The sequence below is a fragment of the Lepisosteus platostomus genome, chromosome 18, assembly GCF_059453375.1.
Source record: "Lepisosteus platostomus isolate fLepPlt1 chromosome 18, fLepPlt1.hap1, whole genome shotgun sequence".
NCBI classification, from domain to species: Eukaryota; Metazoa; Chordata; class Actinopteri; order Semionotiformes; family Lepisosteidae; genus Lepisosteus; species Lepisosteus platostomus.
In genome coordinates this window covers 3,851,181-3,873,423 of record NC_142628.1, presented here as the reverse complement: position 1 = coordinate 3,873,423, position 22,243 = coordinate 3,851,181, and the positions used below count along the sequence as shown (strand labels likewise).

The 22,243-nt window shown below is 46.3% G+C and overlaps 1 protein-coding gene across 2 annotated transcripts in view; it reads left to right on the top strand.

The window, feature by feature from the left end:
- Window positions 1–22,243, top strand: part of mob2a (MOB kinase activator 2a) — a 91,106-nt gene that overhangs the window by 21,672 nt on the left and 47,191 nt on the right. The window contains exon 1 of one of the 2 annotated variants that reach the window (XM_088611715.1): window positions 19,653–20,131. The exons of the other annotated variant lie outside the window; for it this stretch is intronic. Coding sequence (XP_088467841.1) covers window positions 20,094–20,131 — 38 coding nt within the window. The 5' untranslated portion in view covers window positions 19,653–20,093. Of the gene's footprint in view, window positions 1–19,652; window positions 20,132–22,243 lie in introns of those variants that run through there. 2 annotated transcript variants of the gene reach the window in all.

The window sequence follows — 22,243 nt, the reverse complement described above, 5'->3', positions numbered from 1 at the left end:
GAACTCTGACCCCCAGTCGTGCCCCCTTTTAAGAATACAACGGCTCTCTGGCACATTGGACGGCATTGTTTGTGCTGGGAGACGACGAGCAAGGCCTAACTTGGTTTTTCAGCGTTTTCTTTGTGATGGCTGCATTGTTTTTCAGCACATTCGGTCTTGTTCCTGCTCAGCGACGCCATGTCTGTGGTGTCAGAAGAGTTTGACATCAGGGTAGGAGCACTGACATCCTACCCTTCCTTCAGATCTGCTTGTGAAGAGCTGAAGAGAGCACTGTGACTCTCTTGGGTTAAAACTGCATATTTCTGCTCTTATAGCGTTCAAGAGCCATAATTACCCTCCTGATCCATGCAATAACGCTGGCATGAATCGAGCTTGGCGAGTCTGCCAGCTGTCACCTGGCTTTGTCAGGTGTATGTGCAGGAAAGATCAGGCCATCATAAATAATAGACACAGAGCAAGCTGGCGCTGTGTGGGAGTCAGTGGATCACTATCAGGGAGGTCTTGGCAAGAACAGAGAAGAAGTAGGCCAGGTTCTGTACTTGTCAAAGTTTCCTCTTCCTGACCCTGTACTGAGAGACTAATGTACTGTATACTCAGCAGTGTATGCAGTGCTTGTGGAAGCCTCCTAGAAAAAAGCTGGAGCAAAAAAAAGGTTCCGTGTCTCTTAGTTCCAGTCAGAAGAAGACTGTTACTGGTTTTGCTGGCTTTTTAAAGAAACACTGACAAAGGAAAATGCAGGAACAGACAAATGGGTTGGGGAGGCAAGATAATAGTGAGGCACAGTTCACTAAGTGATCTGGTTTAAGTTTTAAAAAAGAAACCAAGTCGGAGCATTAAAATGGCATTCCTTTTTTAAATATCTATCTGACAAGCCCTTTCAGAAAATGTCTGCAAACGGACTGAAATAGCCTTCTTAACGAGGGCTAAAAGCTGAGAGTATTACACTCGCACGCTCAGCTCTTTCAGGCTGTGTGTCAGTTATGGTAATACTAGCATCTGCAAAGGGTTATTTACAGAATGTCAGATGTTACAAATGAGAGGCTTATCTGGCCCTTTTGGTAGTTACTAGTTAATTGTTTGCAGGATCTCATCCAGCTGTTTCTTGAAAGAAACCAGGGTATCGGCTTCAAGAACGTGGCTGGGCAGCTTGTTCCATGCTCCCACCACCCTTTGGGTAAAGAAACGGCTCTTGTTCTTAGTTTTAAATGCACTGGCGTGTATTTTCCACCCACGCCCCGCAGCACGCAGGGCGCATCACTAGGTGTGTATTCATAGAAGAGTTAAAATAAAGATGTGTCGACACGTTGAAGCAGGAACTTTCAGTATTGCAGATCAAGCCACTCTCCTCTTGACTGTACTGTACAGCCTTTCCCACAGCAGAACAGGAAGCCTTTTGCTTTAACAGCAAACTAAGGGCTGAAAATTGCAATCTTTTTATACCGACTACAGGACCCCTAGCAGTAAACCCTGCAGTTGGCAATTCAAAATACGTGGAGATGGACGTGTTTTTATTATTTCTATGATAAGGCACACATCCTTTAGCATTCATTTATTGGCAGTCACAAATGTGTTGCCATTCATCTTCTGGCTGTTCATTAAGAAACAAGCCAATTTATAGTTTCAGTCAGCTGCAGTTATACCTGGAAGTGTCCGAAGTCAGCCTGGTTCATGACAAAGAGCTGGGGAGTGTGACTGACAACAGGCTGGCGGGTATCAGGGGCTGGCTCTCCGAGATGGAAGGAGAAGAGCGCTCAGCTTCAAACTCGTGTTCAGACACTCGTGTTCAGAAAGCGATGCGTCTCAGGTCTTATTTCTCTCTGAGGATGGGATGTGCGACTGTATTTGTCAGACACTTTCTGTGTATTCCTATTTCCCAGTCGGCGCAGACTTGTTAAGTACCAGAGATTTTGCTGAAAGAATGCTTGGCACATCTTTTTAATCCAAGTGGGCCTTTGGTTCATGTTGATATTGATGTGCTCTTCAGGGACTAATTGAGACTAAATAGTCCTTATCTCTTATTTGAACTCCTGTTTTTGCTTTCTGAGTTGCTTACTGATTTATCAGTTCATGCTTTCTGATTGATTACACCGAACTATTGACTATTGATTACCCTGACAGTGCTAAAGAAACCACACAACTAGGGCAGAGCCTCTGAAATTAGGAAGACAATGTGCCCTGTCCATTTTCGTCTGAGGTGTCAGAACATTAATTGCTTGATTTTTTTTTAAAACCTATGCACAAAGAGATGTGTTCTTAAAACACTTATAGTATCTTCTAGTTTTTCCTATTCTTTTGCTTCTCTGAAAGAGATTGCTTAAGCTTATTAGGTCTGTAAAAAAGCAGACCTCTAACTGCATTCATTTGCTGCTGTAAAAAAATGAAATTAAAAATGTTTAAACTGAGCGTGATGATACAAGTGCTTTTCAGTATCACTTCTAAGGTGTGAATGCTTATGGTTGTCTAATAGTGGTTTGAGTGTGGAAAGAGAGCCGTTTGAGAACGTGCTGTTTTGAAGGTATGCGATTCTGTGTCTGTGGTCTCTTGGTTTCTCCCTTTCTCCTTCTTTTTCTGTCACTCTTTCTCATACATCACAGAAACTGATTAATGTTCCCACTTCGAGCTTGATTGCTGTAGTGTTTCTCTGCATGTCGGTCTTGTGTGTGTGTGTGTACGTGCATGTTGTATCATGCTGATGGTAAAGTGTTAAAAACTAAAGCTAAGCTCTGTTTTGTGTTTTCACACTTTGGCCTCCATTGTTACCCTGGAGAATTTCCTTCAGTGACGGTTATCCTCAGACAAGAAATGCCTTGCTTCCTGGCAGATAACAAGCCCATATCCCAGCAGCAGCTCAGCATAAATGAGAAAAAATGTTGCACACCTTTTACAGGAATCTGTTTTTTTTGTATGCCTCAGATATGCCTTAGAAATAAGATTGTTTTTGTGCTCTTTGAATTAAATTTAGCTGTGTTTTAAAATATTTATACAAGTTTGAGTAATAATTTAGAGGAAGGTATTGTAGTCAGCAGTTGTTTTTTTCCTAGTCTGTTGAAAGATGGCAAGTGTAGATGAAGTTCAGACATTTGAAAAAGGCCACTATGTACTGAAAGCAGGTTCTCTCTTTACCATTCACAAAATTTATGAAACTCCTTGACTCTTAAAAGAGTTAAAGTTTTTATCAGTGTGGACTGGTTGCAGTATCTGCCAACTAATCTTTTGGTAAATCCCCGTTTTAAAGGAAATGAGAGCTTTTTTTTTCTCTAAATGTTGGTCTCTTCAAATACGCCTCATTACTTAGCGCAGGACTTGCAACTCAGAGTGATTTTTATTTATTCATTTAAATTTGCAGGGCTGGAAAATGCTTGTAATTGAAGGGCATGTGCGTGGGCTTGCGAGTCGGCCCGCTTCTTTCTGAGCTGTGGGCGAAGTGTCCCGACAGTGAGGCTCGTCTGTCCAGGAGTGTCTTCGCCTCGGACTACATCCTGAGAGCCGGGAGGAGGTCGCTCTGCTCCGCACCTGAGTGGCTCCTTCCTCCCCGAGGTGACGCAGGCAGGGCTGAAACCAGATAGCCAGGCGCGGCGCGGGTCTTTTTTTAGCACGCGTCTGCAGCCACAAGGGGTTTGATAGACCCAGAATTTCATGTCGGGGGAAATGAAGCGCTTGCTGCAATCCTGCTGATCCCCTCCTCGGGTCTGAGAGTCTTCAGAAGGCTGCAGCTGGGTCAAGCGGAAGGTTCTCAAGCTGGAGAGCTAGAAAGTCAGAGCGTTATGGCTGGGTGGAACTGGAGAAAATAAATGACATGAGTACATCAGAATGGGTTTACTTCTGGTATGGCTGTTGTTCTTTCAGAATTCAAGACATCTCTTTTGTGTTTTTCTTCTTTTTGTGTACAAAACACTTTTAGCAGCATCCTAGAAAACCAAATTCCCCCATGAGGAATGAGCGGTTCTCTTCTTTGCTTTTACCCGTGTACCAGCACAGGAGAGTCACGCAGGGAACAAGCATATATTCCAGAAAGGTGTACCCTCGGGCCTCCAGGTCTGTTTCAGACTGGCCTGTGCCCCACCTGCGCCCCAGAACAGGTGTCTTCGCTGGTGGAGCGTTTGAGGACTCCCTGCTGACAGTTCCCTGAAGCCTGTCGTTAGGAGAAGGGTTAGTGGGAGAGCTGCTCTGCACCCGTCCTCGTACTGCTCATCCTGTTGGCCAGGGCAGACAGAGGCTGAGTACTTGTCTGACACACATGCTGCACAGCTAATGACTGTCCCGCCCTGCTGGAGGCTGTCGGCATCATCCAGTGAGCCAAATGAGTGTGAAAACAGACTGGCACAAGCCCGCTGTGCTCAGTTTAACATGGAAGGAATGTGGTGTGGCCTTGGAGAGGAGGAAGAGAAGGCCTTTCTCCCCCTCGCTGCACTGAGCGGTGCTCTGGGATGAGGTTGCTGATCACCAGGGTCACACGTCTGTGCTTGAAAGCCCCCCGTCGCCTACAGTCGCTCCCTCAGTCTGAAGGCGGTACCCCTCTGTGGTGGTCAGTAGGTCCCAAGAAGCCAGTTTGCCATTTCTCTTGCAATATAAAGAGCTGTGCTGTGAGCATTGCAGGGCGTGAGACCACAAATTTGCAATACGTTCACAGTATGAATATGATCTGACACTTGTTAATTAAGCTCTGTCACATGTCACGTGTACAAGGCCCCACATGCTTCAACAGTGTTTGTGTGTGCTCTGTTTCATGCTTGGTGTTGTGAGCTATATTTTTGGTGTCTCAACACGGCGTATTTTGAATCAGTGCCCTGTGGAATGAATGTTATTTTATTTTTAAGGTTTATTTATAACGTTGTTGACGGTGTTCTGTTGATGAAATGTTTGGGGGCAGTCTCCCCGGTCTGAGCAGAAGAGGCTGGGCTACATCAGCTCAGGGAGAGCAGTGTCACCGCAGGCCCCGTGAAATATGCAGTGATCCAGACGGATTCCCTGTTGATTGATTGTGGGGACACTCTGAGGTCTGATTGCCAAGATCTTTTGGAAGACAAATGCTGAGCTTTCAGGCCTCCTTGTGCTATTTTTATCATCTGGCAAACTGTTCGCCACTGTGACTCACCAGTCCAGGAAAACTGCAGACGCCACATATAGGCTTCTGTTCTTGATTCAGGCAGCCTAAGTTTTACTTACTGTGGCAATAAATGACAGTGGGGGTGAAATGGTTGGGTCCTATATGCAAGACAACTGTTGACAGAGGAAGCAAGTGATTTATTCCGATGCTGTGCTCCAAAAATGCCAGTGGCAGCCCTTTTGTGGTGCTGCCATCTAGTGAGAGTGCGAGGAAATGCGTTTGACACCTGAGTGAGCAGCCAGGCAGGTGTCGTGTGGCACGTCGAGGCAGAAGGACATACTGTAGCCGGTCTTCTCAGCTCTGGGAGGTGAAGATGTGGACTGGGTTAGCTCGGAAAATTGTGTACTCGGGGCTTAGGAAGGAAATCCTCGCGCTGCGCTGGGTGGAGGCGGTTATGTAAGTTTTGGCAGGGCCAGCCGATGCCTCATTAGTGCCGCCTGTTGATGGACATGCATGGGCTGTCGCCTGAGTCCGTGCCGCGGGGAGCGTCAGGGGGCTTTCTGCCCGAGAGAGACAGAGGGGTCAGCAAGACCGCCGCTCAGGAAGTGCTGAGAACAAATGTCCAGCTGGAGTGGGGAAGAACTAGGGCTGTGCCCTGCGCGTCTCTGGGACACAGGGCCGCACGGTCGCCTGCTGACATTGCAGCCGGAGGGCAGCGCTTTCGCTCCGTGCGCCTGGTTCGGTCGCACGCCAAGATCTCGGGAGCGCCCTTTCCTTTGAGGCCAAACTTTAACAGTGAAACGTGGAGGCATTTAAAAAAAACAAAATCTCAACCCAAAATCTTTTCTTAGATGTTCCCTATGATTAAAGCGACGTTACGAATGCCCCTTCGCTTTAGTGTTAAATTATTTAAACGTTAATTTCAACGTGAATGTAGGTCAGACCTTAAAAACAGAAGCTCTGAAGATGCTGTGAATTAATATTACAAATTGTTTTGCATCATTTTTGTTTGATTTTATACTGTGCTCTCCAGAGTGCTTGGTCTGAACGGTGCTGCAGTATAAGACAGTTTTAAAAGAGAAACTGTTTCTGATTTCCTGTCACACGAGGAAACCTCAGATCCCCGAGTTCAAATTCAGGTGTCCGAGTCAGTCAACTGGAGTCGCTCTTGGAATATCTCTTGGGACCCCCGTTCCTCAGGCACTTGAGTGTCTTTCAGTTGTGAGGGTGTTTTATAAGGAAACAACAGATTGGTTTGAGTCAAGGGTTCTCAGCTGCAGTGCAGTGATGTGACAATATTTAAGTCTCAGACTTGGACCAGTGCCATAAACCTGTACCTTATGACAGAACCATAAACATAAACTTATAAAAAAAAATTCACAGGCATTTCCTCCACAGGGGGACTTAAAAAAAAAAATGAAAATGCAGAACGCTCAGACGACTCTAACCAAACATTTTGGTTTAAATTTTTGAAGAACCTGTTATAGTTCTCCACCAGCGGAGACTTCATGTGCACGTCAGTATGCGCTGAGAGGTGTGTTTCGTAACCGCAGGCAGCTGCACCCTGCAGTGACATTTGGCCACTTTATTTAATGCCCCAGTAATCCCCAGCACTGCAAACAGTGGCCCGTGCTTCTCTGAGTGGAGGGCAAAGGGATCCCAGCACTGCTCGGATTAGCAAAAGAGCAGCAGTCTGCAGGGCCTGAATGAAACGTGCAGTTTAAGGTCAGCCCTGGCAAAACTAATCCTGTAAATTTAAACCAAAGTGCACAATGTTTTTTCTCATTTGGTTTGAGAACCGGGTACAGTATTCAACACCACTGGCTGCTGGATTGTCTTAGTCTTTTCCTGTCCTATCTGTCTAGGGCAGCGAACTGCATTGGTGTTGTCTTCTTGTTTAAATGCCCTGGTATTGAAAGGGGCTCTTTCTGAGCCTTTGTGTCCTGTTGCAGAAATACGTCGACACTTTTCCCCCTCACTTACACACATTCAGTCATTTCAGCGACTGTTGTTAGCTGGTGGTAGAGGGTGAACACACAGGGTTTTGAGCAGAAAAGGCCTCAAACAGAGACCCCTGCTGGCCACATGAGCTATCGCATGTCTGAGGTTTGTGTGATGTGTAGGACCAGCCTGAAAATTGTGAAGAACACAGTGACAACTGCCTAGATGGTAAGGTTTTGCAGAAACCATACGTATGCTTACTGTGTGCCTTTCAATTGCTGCCTTTGAGCAGAAAAAAAAACAATTTCATGTATATATGTTATATGTTCTGTTGTTATAGATGTTATATTTTCTATCCAGTACAGAGCTGCTGGGGAGGTGGAGCCTATCCCAGTAAGCATCAGGCACAAGACAGGGTACACCCTGGATGGGGCACCCGTCCATCACAGGGCACACACACACACACACACACACACACACACACACACACACACCAGGGCCAATTTCCCCAGACGCTTGTTAAGCTGCCAGTACGCTCTGGGATGTGGGAAGAGGCCAGAGCGCCTAGAGGAAACATGCAAACACAGGGAGGACATACAAACTCCCCTTAAATTTCCCCTTTAATTCGAATGGTGATGCAAGTTCTCGCTTTTCCTGATCTACAGTGTAATGGGGCCACACACTACCAAGGGGGGGGGGGGTCTGTGCTTCAGGGATGGATAAGGGAGTTCCTTTTATCTGTGAAACACTTTGAGATCCTGGATGGAATATGCTATTGAGTAAAGATGCAGAAAAGTCTTCAGATTAATTTTCCTGTTAGGTGCTGTACTGAAAATCACCACAGGGTGGTACTGAAGCTTTGGTTTCACAGTTGTTTGTTTCAACTGTGGATAGTTTCACATTACTTTCAATACCACACTCTTGAACATCAGCCTTATCTATTCTCAGGTTGTACAGAAACTTTAATGACCCTGCTTCTACAAAACCCAAAAACCTTTCTGCAAAAACCTCAGACTATAGACTAGCCACGGGCAGCATTGCTGAGAATTAGTTTTTGGCAGAAACATGGAGGGTGAGAAATACCCTGTTTATAAGGAGGACAAGTGTAATGTCCTCCTACAGCTTCTCTGTAACGGCTTTTGTGTTCCCTAAACGAGGATGTAAAGGACGTCTGGCTGTGCTTATGACTGCGTGCAAACAGCACCCTGTACTCTGTCTCTCCACTGGCTTCGTTCAGGACCTCCTGCTGGCCAGGGAGAGAGGCTAATGGCTACACACCTCCGGACCCGGTAGAAATGCACACCCTCCCCTCTGTTGTAGTTATATCTCAAGTCTCAAGTTCAAGTTCATTATACTCATACACAGGTATATGGTGTAACAAAATGCTATTTAGCTAGCTCTTAGATGGTAAGCAGTACAAAAACAACAAAAATACAATTGTATAAGAAAAGAAAGACAACAGGCAATGTTCATACATCAACAGAATGAAATAAAGGCTAGAAAATTATGGGGAGTGAACTTCTTGACATGTGAGGTAGAAGAGAGAAGGCACTGTGAGGGTTCAGGTCGTAGGTGAGAGAGGCTGGGAGTTTAATAGTTTGATAGTGCAGGGGTAAAAACTGTGTATGTATAATATATGTGTGTGCCCGTATCCGTGTGTTAAATCAGAGCGTGAGAATTCAGGGGCGTATCCGTCGTGCTCGAGCGGAGCGTTCCCACGCCGGCGGGTCCTGGTGACAGCGGCGTGGCTCCGCTCACCATGTTGGGCAGCCCGGCTCGGCGCAGACCTGCGTCACGCTGGCTGCCAGATAGGGCTGGAATGCACTGGGCCAGCTGGGAGGATTGATAGCACTGACAGTTATACGCTGCAGTTGCCTGGAAAGACATACCATATGATTATTCCGGAGCCAGGGTTCCGATTATATTAATGTGTTTATAAATGGCTGGTATGAACTACCAAGCAGGAATAGCTGACACCAGTTCACTCTGGGGAGGGGGGAGTATGGAGAGACCATAGATCACAGGGCCCAACAAGTGCAACTACTGGTAACCTTCCAGATGAGTGTGTGGAAAATCTGTAGTTGTAAAGGTAATCAATTAAAAAATGAATGGTCTTCCATGTTTATTTGGTTTCATTACAAATATTTGCAGGGCAAGGTTACAAGGAGACTCAGGGCTTAGAACATTCCTCTGTCTTTCCTTTTGTATGTGGGGTTTTGGTTTTTTGTGACCACAAGACGGTCACCCTTTCTCCTTCTTTATATATTTTTTCTTTAAACTTGATGTATCTTTCAAATACAAAAGGAGGAAAATGTCAGTGTCACTTGTTGCTTGTGTGATGGCTCTCTAGGGTAGGGCTGCCTAGGGCACTGAGCATCACGGGCTTCTGATTGGAAGTAAGGAGGGTGAAGTCGGACAAAAAGAGCTACAAGTAATTGTTTAACCCATCTGATCTTGAATCCACACTTTGAGAGCAATAGCAAATAAAAAAAACACAAAGACAGAATACTAAAAAGAGCCTTTGTTCTTTTGTCCAGTTGAAACAGTGAAATATTGACCAAACTCCTTTTTTAATCCTGAAGATGTACACGACTCAACTCGGGGGGCTGTGCAAACTGTTCGGTTTCCTCTAGCCCTCTGGAGGACATGGCTGATGTCAGCCGCAAGGTCAGTCCCAAGGCTGGGTCGCGGCGGGTCCGGCGCTAAAAATACCTCCTCTTCCATCTCCCACCGCAACCATGGCAACCCCGGAGTGTAAGAGGAAGAGCCCATCTTGGTAGTTAGGTGTGCTCCTTTCATTGCCCGTTAGCAGGTTTTGGAATCCAAGGGCGAGCCTGGCAGCGAGCGCTTCCTGTGGGTCGGAATCGGGCGCGCCTGGCATCGTGGGCTGTGCCCCCCCCTCCCCCCGACAGCTGGAGACAGGAAGTGCAGGAGACGGGGCGGGAGCAGAGCAGGCAGAGGCCCGTGGCGCCGGAGCCGGAGCCGAGATGGAACGCAGATGTGGCACCTCTCTGGAGAGCTGGCGCTGGCGGGGAGAGATGTACGGATGGCTGAGGGAAGAGCGTCGCAAGTCAGAAACGGACTGGGTAGCACAGCCTCCCCTTCGTGTAGCCAAAACCCACACTGTACGCAGGAAGTTCCTGCGAAACAGGCCGTGCCGGCTCCTCAGCTCTCCATCTTTACTCATTAACTGCCGTCGCTTGGTAGGCATCTAACTGGCCATAAAATACATGAACTGTGTGACTGCATTGGCCATCGGAGCAAGCTACCGTGCGAGTGCTGTAATGTGACTTCCACATCCAGCGCTCCAGTTAGATAACCGAGACTCTCGATCAATATGGCAAGGAGGGATGAAATTAGAATGAGACTTTTTATTGATAGAAAACGGCATCTGGCTTTCCACTGTCAGGAAGCTAGCACCCCGTAATGCTGCTGGGCAAAGTGGTTTACTGTGACCACATACGCAGCTCGCTTTTTCTCATGGCTTGCAGTGAGTCAGTAGTTTAACCTCCAGAAGTGAAGCAGCAGTTTTCCTGCTGCCAGCTCCATTTCTCCATGCTTTCCTCCTGGCTGATCCTATGGCTCTGACAGCATCGGGCACCTCTCTGGTTCTTGTCTGTGGCTGTCAATCCCTATATTGAATTATTCATCCATTCAATATAACGTGAATGCTCCTGTGAATTATTCATTAACAGTAGAAATGTTGTTGCTCGTACCCAAAGAATACAGTAAGATTTGTTTTGCTCTACATGGTCCCATCTTCTGCCTGTCTGCTGTGAGTTGACAATGGAAGAGAGCGATTTACTTTTTAGGTCTGAAGAGATTGTAATTAGCTGCCGCTCCTCATCTGGCTGTTGCTCACTGGAGCGGGGAGGGTCAGTGATTTTTTTCAGGGCCTGTGGATGACGTCAGTCCGTCCTCTGGCTCCTGGGGCTGTTTAATAAAGTCCTGAATTCAACTGCGTAGGCGTGCAGATTTCATGGGGTGGGCTGTCTACCTCGTCTTTTCCGTCATCATTTCTAATTTCTTATGGTCACCTTGTAAAAGAGGTCCTGCGGGGAGGTTCCAGTGATTGATTTCAGACTTCAGGCAAACCGACAAGTCGTACGCTTTTTGAGACTCTAAGATTAATCAGGAGAAAATCTAGATTATGGCAGAGATGTGTCCCGAGAAAACAAACCAGTAATACACAAAGCAAAGACAAAGTGTCAGACCTCTCCTTTGTCTCACTCCTTTTCTGAAGACAGACAAGAGGAGAGGAGGGCTGTGTAACCGTTGTGTACCAGTTAAAGGTCTTGCTGCTTATTTCAGCGAGGTCTGTAGCTGCATGTTGACACCAACTGGCTTTCCTTGCTGTTGGCTACGAGGCGTTTTTTTTTTCCTGAGGTTATTTTTACTGCCCCTGTAGGAAAGTGTGACTAATGCTCCATGCAGATCCAGCAAGAGGGAATTTCTCTCCAGAGTCCTGTTGCACCCAGTACAGCATCAGGCCCGAAGAACCGCAACGTTACCTTTTCAGTGCCTAAACAGCAGCAGTTCAGAGTAGTGTTCCCCTCGTCCTCACTCGTACTGGGGCAGAATCCCTGTCGACTGGTACTGCCCTCACCCCCCAGTCTGATGGCCGGTACTGCCCTCACCCCCCAGTCTGACGGCCGGTACTTTCTGCTCCATCACTTCTGCTGGTGTGCTCCTGATGTATCCCATCATGCACTTGTGCAGGGGCCTCATGGCCAAGGGAAGACCTTGGGTCTGTGGGCGCTTGTGCAGTGTGTATCGAATTAATAGTATTGTAGAGTAAAAGCCACACGTGTGGCATCTCATTGCTTGGTTCTAGTTAGATCAGTGGGCAGGAGGAGAACCATGTTCAATCTGTTGTCTGATGACTTTTTTGGAAACGTTTGAACAGCAGAAACTGAAACAGGGGAAAAGACAGGATTTGACTGCAGCAGTGAAAAGCTTGAGTACAGGGGGGTGGAAGCAGCAATGATTATGAACTCGAGGACCAATGACGGGAAGAAAAATAAAAAATGCACTTTTTAACAAATAGGAACAAGTAATAGGTTTATTCCATGCTGAAAAAAAAGAAGAAAGAGAACACAACGTTTCGGCCGTGGAGCCTTCTTCAGGTGTGAGCCTTTTTAACAAATAGCCTTGTTACGAAAAGCAGTGACCTTAAATATGGTATCATGTGGTAGTCAACTTGCATGAATATTAATGATGTGTCATTTAACAGCAAATTATTTTCAGAAATAAATTGTATTTGTTTTGAGGTGGAAAGGCGTCAGGCATTAGTTAAGAAAAGTTTTGAAGCATTGGTATTCTCGTGTGGAGGATATGTAATAGTGCAGGGACAAAAAGCTAACCAGAAAAGTACTTAAATTGTACTTCCGCTGTAAACTGTTGGTTGTGGGGTGCCTAAATTGTGAGTGATGAGGGACACACGATATGCAGGTATTTGGGGTTTAATTTTGTTCCCCATGACTTGAAATTCCCAGACAGTTATTGCCCCCTTTGTCTTCTTCATCAGTTCCTTTCCCATTATGCTGGTTTCTGTCTGTGAGCTGTGGTGAGTCATGACAAACGACACCTCCCTGGCTGCCTGGGATTGTTGCGCTCAGCCTGGGTTTGGTTGATAAATTAGGAGTCATTAAGCCCTCTTTAACAATTCAGGGCTCAGATGCACACAAGCCACAACACTGACTGAGTGCTGGACTCACAACATGAATTGCTATTTCCATACTATGGGAAAGTTCCCCGTGTATCTGAAGTTAACTTCCAAAGTGACCTTGTTTGAGCAAAGCAGAGGACTTTATTTTATTTTGTTAGGTGAGCTGTGTTATGATTATTTACTCCTTTTGACTGCCGTAGTGAGAGAGGCGTCTTTGTTAACATGAGTAGTGGTTTATGTGAAGCATGGACTTGATTGACCTTGTACTGTTTCTTCAGCCCAGTGTTAATGAGCAAAACTGGCATATACTGCAGCTGCACATTTTACTGACGAGCACTGCAGGTGGTCAGTAGGAGAGGCAGCCACTCCTCGGTGGGTATTATACTAGAAGCTGGCGAGCCGCAGGGTGTGAAGGAAACCCACATTTCCTGCAGCTGCATCTTCCCCTTCTATTTCTACAGACGTGTCTGGCAAAATACAGTTTAGCCCCAGAAAGACTGGCTCGCTGTGCCTGGCTGACCTGCGGCTCAGATCTAGCCCTGCTGGATAAACGCGGGCAGTAACGAGGGGGGTACTCGAGTTGCCCTAACTCAGCACTTCTTAAGAGGCTGACTGAGGGGCCAGCAGTACTGGAACTCGAGCTCCTGTTTCCACTGTGGTTTTTAGAGGGATTGGAGGTGACTGGACTAGCACAGCACTGTCGGGGGACAGACGGCGCTTGTGCGAGCTTTCGGAGGACGCCACACCTGACAAAATGAGATATGTAACCCCCATGAGACCAGGGATGATGTGGAATTAAACGCAGAGCAATAGTTTCATAAATGCACGTGTTTTAGAAATGAAAGAAGAGGGTAGCGATTACTGCAGGGAGTGGAAATGTAGCACGCAGAGTGAAGGGGATGAGTGGAAGCCAATTTCTACTACATTTTCTTTCTTATTTACATTGAAGTCTGGCAGTGAGAGGATTCTGGCTGAGGGGGGGAGTGAACAGACGTCTTGAGTTCCATAGCAACCTCCCGATTCGAGGGCAATAGCATTTCTGTTATCACCCTGCAGCTCACACCTGCCAATGACTGACACACTCTGTTCTCCTCCCTGCTGGTGTGTGGTGAGCAGACTGGCGCACCCTGGCTGCCATCGCATCCTCCAGGTGGGGCAGCACACTGGTGGTGGTGGAGGGGATCCCTTATTACCTGAACAGCGCTTTGAGCGGAGTGTCCAAAAAGCGCTGTACAAGTGTAGGGAATTTTCTTTTTTTTTTCCCCTGCTGATCCTGTTAAACAATGATGGAAAGCAGGACGATTTTATCGAGATGGATCATTTTATCCAAGAAACAACACAGCCCTAATGCAGTTGCAACCACTTTTGTATACTGCTAACACGCCAATACCATGTGCAAGTGTAGTTAAACAACTGTCAGCATGGCCTCAGGATGACATTGACAGGCACCCAAATGGACCTCTTCAGAATCCACAGTGAAATATCAGAGCAGACAAATGGAAGCTATAGGGAGATTCATCTAAGATGGTGAAGAGGAGCTCTTTCTTATGCCAATGAATTGTGGAGTATAGAACGAGCTGCTCAGCCATGTTGAAGCTTATATCCCACCTTATTTCGAGAGACAGCTGAATGAAATCCTCCAATCAATTAGTTATTAAAACCAGATGGCCTCCTCTCATTTATAGCCTTTCTAATGTTCAAAGAGGATCAATAGAAAGAAAGCCCTGCCTGTGGAATGGGACCTTTGGTTGCTCTTGGCTCATGACTGAATCATTATGCTCTGCTGTAGACCAGCAAATTAGACTGACGTTTCATGTACACAAAGGACAGTGACTGCTTGTGGTGACACTGGAGTCAAATCTTTATTGGACGGAGTTTCTATGATAGCTAAGTGATTCTTGAGTAGAGGAGTCATTCATGGGGCAGGCTTTCAGCTAGAGTGTCCAATTCGAAACTGTTCTTAGTGTTTGAAAATGTCAGTTTTCAGAATCTGGTTCTGAAAAAAAAAAAAGATAATAGCTATATAACAGATGAACCTCGCAGCCTGATTGATTGTCCTTTGTTGCAGTATGTAATGGATTCTGTGTGCAGTGTTATCTGATAGACTGGGTCCTCTTCCTATTTCTTCAGTCCAGCCAGCTGTTAAATTAAAATGTGGTTTTCTGTTATGTGGGGGGTAATGGCGACTTCCTATCCCGAGTCGGCATGTGTTGCCCACATCCCCTCGACCTTTAAAGGCCCTTTGGTGTGGCCGAGCGGCATGATCTGGGAGCGAAAGGGATCGATTGAGCCACGAGGTGCCAGCTTGCACTAATGAGAAGAAAAAAGCCCTGGTTATCCAGCCCACTGATCTGACTCAGACAGACCTGCCTGTGACACGTAGTTTATCATCCCAGACATCCTGGGAGCCAGAAATATTTTGAGAGTATGCACGTACGTGCCTGGAAGTCAGAGGAATCTGGTCACCAGTGCGGCAGATTGCTGGTGAGGAGTAGGCCTTGTAAGATAAGAGCATTTTCACAGTGTCACTATCAGCCAGGATTAAAGCTTCCGGGGTAAAAGTGAAAAAGATGAGGTTAGAGATTTCGTTTCTCAATCAAAGAGTCGCCAAAGATGTTTTTTTTCCTTTTAATCTGGTGTTCACGAAATGAGGCAAAACTTATTTCCTAGCTGTGGAAGTTGATCGGCACTATGACTTGTGTCTGTAGTTAGGGGTGATGCCTTCATTTGGTTAAGGGTCACCTGTGAAATGTGGTGTTGCTGCCACAAGATTTCGACTTAGCTTCCCTTCAGTGTTGTGCAGGTTTGAGCCTTTGTGAAACATAAGGTAAAGAATAAACCTCTTCTGTAAAAATGTTTAAAACTTCGAATGTTGCCTGTGCTACAGTATTTTTGTGTTGGTTTTCTATCATTATAGTCTGCATATATGGTGGGCATTCTCAGTGACGTATACTCCTTCCTTGAATATTTGAGATGAATGAGAGCCCAGTGATGAAGAGGATGCCCGATTTCTATTTCATATTTCATATTCCATTACAATTCAGAGCATGTCTCCCCAGTGCATTGCTTTCACTAGCTATAGGAAAAGCTGGGCCTCAGCACATGCTATATAATCAATGGCTGTATTCTTGCTTGTAACTGCTGAATGGCTTTGTAGCAGCAGGCGGGCTGAAGTTGGCAAGATGGATTCAGCCGGAAGGACTGTGTGCGCTGGCTAAACGTTTCGATAGAGTGGGGTAGCCTGGATAATTTCATTTATTGATGTGCTCGTATATAAGAAGTCTCTTATGGAAAGACTGCAGTTTAATGAATTGACTTGAAATCTTTGGCCACTGCATTAAAGTTGACTGGCACGCCTTGAGGAGGTCGGGCACAACGAAGCTCGTCTCACTCAAGAGGAAAATGTACAACCAGACAGGATGAAATCTGCACTGGTTCCTTCACCACCAGTTTCACTTTGATGATGAATTCAGGTCTAGCAGCAAAAAAACATCCAGCATGTCTCATAACTGGACCACAGGAGTAACGCACAGACCAGTCCTGCGATCAGTCTGTGGCTCTTCCTTTGTGTGGCCACCTCCTTGGCTCTGGCAGTATGCAATCACTGCTATAATTTGCTGCGTGTCTCTTTATACCCAGCCAAGATGGGCGGAGCCTCTGGCAGCCTCACGCCACCGGCCACGCCCACACCTCTGGAGAAGGGCGGTACTCTGTGCCTCCTGACTCACTGAGCAGAGAGGACAAGGGAGTGGAGCGGAGTTCTCCACCAGTGCCCAGTCAGTGCTTCACTCTCTCTGGGGCTTGGTTTATGATCTCTTAGCTCTGCTTAGCTTCTGTGTTTATTAGTTCACTTCCCTTCAATTATTGAACTACTTGAAGGTCCACAATAATACAGAGTAGCTGGCTGAAATGTTTAGTTCACTAATTACAATGGCCGTACTCACTCCTATCTGTAAATATCCCTGCGTTCACATCCTTTGTGTACTTCTGTTCTCAGTGTATCTGTCGTCTGGTTAATCTGTAGTTGAGCTGTGTTTTTTTAAATTGCAGGAGAAAAATAGGAAACTCTGAGAATGATTTAGTGTATTTTACTATTTCCATACGAGTAAATAATTGCTGTCTGATTTAAAAGCTTCTGTTTTGCTCATCAGCGCATGTTTAAAATTAAGCCGCAATGACAATAACAGTGTGCATTTGCTAAATACTGGAAAACAAGGTTGGTAATAGTAAGTTAGAATTGGCTTTTCTCAAATAGTTACAGGCCTGTGTTTGGGTTCTGTCCTGGACATTGCAGCCAATAACATCTGGCCTAATGGGACAATGTGACCTTGGCATTGTCTTGTTTGAGAGTACAAACATCTTTATTTTTCGTCATAGTGCCTGCATTTTGCGTAATGCTGTATTAGACACCGACTGTGAAAAATACTGGTATCATTTTGCAGTGTTGAATAATGGGAGTATTGGAACAGCAATGACTTTTCTTGCCTCAGAACATGATGTACCCTCTGCAATAAAATGTACTATTTAAGTAGTTTTGTCAGTACAAGGCGGTGTTCTAGTTGGATTGTGGTTCTAGTACAAGTGAGTGAATTACCTCTGAAAGATGTTGCCTTGCAGGGCACTGCTATCATTGTAGTGTCACCAGTCATGTTTTTAATCGGTTAATGGATGCCGTATGTATTTCAGTCACAACCCAGGATACTTCAAGCCATTTAGCTCCTGTTTTGCTCTTTTTTCAAATGACAATTCAGCACAAGCACAGCTCTAAATTAACTTATCCCACTGTTAAATATGGCAAAATTTCATACATAAAAACTGTTAATTACTATACAGTCTATCGTGCCTGCTTAGGTGTTGTCCAGTACAATTAAATGCGAATAAATTGAAACCAACCTCCATGGACACCAGTTCCACTGGTTTAAAAGAGTGTGAATTTATATTCACATAGAATTAGTGTAAAGTTTTCACCGTCAGGAAAAATGAAGATGGCACATTATCACTGTAGTCTTGAGTGACTAATAAATGGAGGCTCTATGCCTAGGTGATTTTACAGCACACAGGACAGGTGTACAGAAACGCAGAGCCCAGTCTCCTGTTTCCATGGCAATGCCGGACTGCAGACAATAGCTCGGTCTGTCCGTCACACCCTCCTGCGGCGCCGTGTCTCTTCACAAAAAGAAACCCACTGGCACGAGTTTCATCTGTGACCAGACCAAACCAAGAGTGTCCGTGTCGCCCCCGTCACGCCGGTGTTGCTCTGGAGGCTTTGGAGACATAAAACCCACCAAAGGTGTTACAGGAGGGGTGTCACGGAAAACTGATCTGGTTAAATTCGTGAATTGTAGAATTGTGTTGCCTTTGTAACATTTTCACATCATAAACCCTGTTACAATTCCTAAAGTATAACTGCTGTAGAAACCTAAGAAACGCTATTTTTGTGCACCAAAGTAAGCGACAGTAAAAGGTGTTGTGCGTAACATGTGCCACCCTTTATCTTGGTAGCAAGTCTAATTGCTTTATCGTGTTCTCTTTAAGACGCACGTTCTGTATCCCTGCAAGGCGCCCGTTTAATTTCGTTCTGTGAGGGGGAAAAGCGGTTTAGAAAAAAATAAAAATAAATGAATCGTTAAAAAACATGGAAAGCTCCGGCCTCTGCCCCCAGTTTCCGCCGAGCCTGCCAGGTGATGCCGTGTACCTGTGCCGCGCTCGCCGGGGGCTGGGGTTCGTCATGCGGGGGACGCGCTGCGCGTCAGCGGTTTCCAGCGGGGGACGCGCCCGCACAAAGGGCTCAGGTGTTTCCACGCCTAAGGCACGCTGATGGACATCAGCTCTGGCCCTTCGGGATACGCAGTCAAAAAAAAAAAAGACGGGGATACATTAGAAAAACAAATGCAATTACAAGGAGGCTCAAATGAGCCGCATAAATGACTGTTCTGTGAAACTCCGGTAACTGAAACGAAACGTGTAGTACGATCACGCAGATCCGCCAAATGAAGAGATTTAGAAATAAATGAGACCATATGCACTTGTTCTATTGAAAAATGACATTTTTGTAATATCTTGCTATGTACGATGCATTGGGGTTATCTGTTCACCAACTACGTGAATTACGTGACATCAGTGAAGAACATCACAGTTTTCAATAACTGACCACAGATTTTCGCGATTCTGTTTTATTTCGGTGCGGGCGGCGGCTATGGAAGATCTCGACACAAATCCCTGCTTTTCTTCTGTCCACTGAGCTGTCTGTTCGCGCTTTCTGATAGAGCCGGTTTCTCCGAGAGCAGCAACTGACTGGGCAGGAAAGGCAAGGGGCTAACGAGATTCACGGCTGTCATTTGAATGAAACCTGCCTTACTACTGTTGAGATCGGGAAGCCGGGGGCCTCTGGCTGTATCAGAAAGGTTGGAGGGCAGAAAAACACACAACAAAAGTGTGAAACCCGAGAAGCCACTGCTTGGCTCGCTGAGTTCCCAAAGAAGCTTTCTCCTGTCCTAGTTAATCGAAATTTCGGCGTGTGAATCCCTAGTTTGAATTGCACCAAGGGGCAATCTTTGTTTTGTTTTCATCCGGATAACCGCGGTCTCTCGGGGAAAATCGAGGCTGTGGAAACGGAGATGTTGAGCTGCGAGCGAAAAGGGCAGCCGGGGCGCCTCAGAAAGCGACAAGGTGTTGCTATGTTTTGAACAGGGCATTTTGCCCGGGACAGGGGGGGGAGGAAACAAAAGTTAGTCAATAACGTGCTTGAGGGGTCTGGCTCCCACCATTACTTTTCTCCTACAATCCAGATGGCGTTGACTTTTTGTGTTTCGAAATGAACTGAAGCCCTGAAAGCCCTTCCTATTATTTTCTGTGCCGACTCCCCCACCCAGGAAGCCAGGGAAAGAGGTTGCGCAGCATCAACCCCTCCTGTGTGCGATTTCCCTGCGACGCTGGGGGTCCGTCCCAAGTTGCCGGAAAGCGGTGTGGATGCGGGGCGATCCGAGGGCCGATCGTCTTGACGCGCAGGGCAGAGCCTGGCAAACCGGCGGCGCGCTGCGTGACGGAGAGGAAGAGGCTGACGCGGTGGCGGAGTAGCTGCTGGAGGAGGCGTTTACCTTCCCAATCGCCGGGAGAGGGAGATTTGTTTTGACACCTCTGGGAAAGGGGAAGGAAAAAAAAACACACCGTTATCCGGCAACCACCACCACCGCCGCCGCCGTCCTCCTACCCGAATTAACCCTCCCCGCGGAAGCAGCTCACCAGCCGCTGCTCGGGAAGGACTTCGGAGAAAGCAGGGAGCCCGCACTCGTTTTCTTCGCGTTTTACTGCTGCTGGATTGGGGTTTTGTTTTGTTTTTGTTTTATTTTTGTTGTAGACATTCGTCCTTTCTTTTTTTTGGTAAGAGGAGGAAAATATTCAATTCTGGATTACTTTATCCGGTTCCTATCTGCAGGCATGAGGTTGAAGAGGAACGGGTCCTATACGCTGAATAGGTATGGGTTTATCCGTCTGTCTGGTAACTTTTTTTTTTCTGTAAACGGTGATGTAGCGGAGTGTTTTTTCCCCCCCTCCAAACAAAGAATCGACATTTTAATTAACAGCGGTATTTTCTTTTGTGCTGTTGTAACTACTGCATGATGTATTGCCACTGTCCTTGACACAATCTCTAGTGCTTGCATATTCTTGGCGTTAAAACAACCAAAACCCATTTTTCTTGCTCTAAGGAGCTTGTTCTTGCTGGATATACTACACTGCTCTGCCCGAAGAGCTCTGGTACCCTGCTGAAGGCGCGGCGAGGGGGTGATTAACGTGGTCTGGTCGGTTATTTTAAAACTGTTTAGAGCACTGTATTGTAACAGGCTAGCGAAGGCTACAAAGCGTATTAAAACAACGCTTTCCCTTTCCGCGGTGTATCTATTCAGGAAAACACCATCTCTTTTGTGATTTTCTCTGTCGCTTGACCTGCGTGAATTATGAGCACGCGTTAGGAATATGAATTTAAGTGCTTGATTTGTTGATGGCAAAAACGTTCCTTCTGCGACTGTATTTGAGCGCTTTCAGAATTGCACTATTTGCAAGCAGTTCTTCATAGTCCAGAACGTTTTTTTTGTTGCTTTAAAACGTTCATAACTTGGAACAAATTTCGAATTTGTGTTGCAAGACCGAGGATCACAGGGTAAAGTTGTTTTTTTTTTACATTTGAGTTTTGCAAAGTGTCTAGGAAACAGTTATTTTATCATGAGGAAAAGGCTGTAACGTGCGTAGAGGACATATGTGTCCAGTACTGATTTTATTTTGAGTCCGAGAGCTTTGATTTGTAACAGACGCGGCGACTCCTCGGCTCCTTCGGAGAGACTCTTGTCTATTTTAAGTTTCATGCAGTCTGGAGTCTTTCATAAGAAGCTGAAGGTCCAGTGAGGATCACAAACTTGTTTTAACTTGAACACGCGTCGGTAGAATGTGTGTTCCCCCAGGCTGATGTATTTCGCGCTCTTCCGTTGTTTTATGCCACAACCGATGACTAACAAGGTTCAGCCTGCAAAACCTGAACTTCACCAGCTTTTGTGAAAAACCTTCCGTTTGCATCCTCTGTGTGAGCTAACGGCAATTCTCTCTTCTCTTCTCCGATCGCTTAGCAACTCCGGCTGGGCAATGTGTGTGTGTGTGTTCTGTTCGCTTCCTGTCTGCTGCGAGGAGCACTGAGGCCCTGAGCCTGGAATCCAAGGAGCCCGTTCGTCTCTCAGATCTAATCTCCGGCCCGAGTATATCTTTCTCCCTTTTTCCAATCTCTTTCCCATCCCGAAGGAGGGCAGGTGTGACACAAGCCTTTTGTGTTGTCTACCCCGTTCGTCCCGCTGCGGCCGTTTCAGCTGTGTGTGTGTGTTTGGGGGGGGGTTCCACAGGAGGGCGAGGCTGTGCGAGTGGGGTCCCCTGTCTGCGACAGGTGCCCGTGTCGCCGCTGTCTCGGAGGGGTCGTAGATATTTACGCCAGGCTCTCTGATTGCACTCGTGTACGGATGTTCTCTGCGTGACGTCCTCTCCTCGGGAAGAAGAAATTCCAGCGTCCAAAAACGCTCAACCAAGCTCTTCCATTTGGGAAATTGCTGGATTCTGCCCCCTCTTGAATTCAAGCAGGGAGGTAGGGCAGACAGGGCTTTAGGCTGTGTTAAAACTGCAAGTTCAAGCCCAAGATCCATTTTATCAGTGGATGTTCAAAATAAAATGTTACCGAGCTTGGTGGGGAAAATGGCAGAAAAGATAGCAGGAATTTCAGTGCGCACAGGTTTCTGTAGTTTCAGGTATAAACACGAGTTGGGGACTGCTGTGGGCCACAGTTCCAAACCAAGGAAAAATGTTTTTCGAATATAAAAATCAAGCAAGGCCTTATTGTGTGGGGAGCGTTCTGGCGCACTATGGCTGCCGTTGCATCATCCAGGTGGGGCTGCACACTGGTGGTGGTGGAGGTGATCCCCATGACCTGTAAAGCGCTTTGAGTGGAGTGTCCAGAAAAGAACTGTATAAGTGTCAGCAATTATTATAATTATTATTACAGATTGTTATCCCCACAAATATGTTCATTTGTCAGTCACTGTACACCATATCCC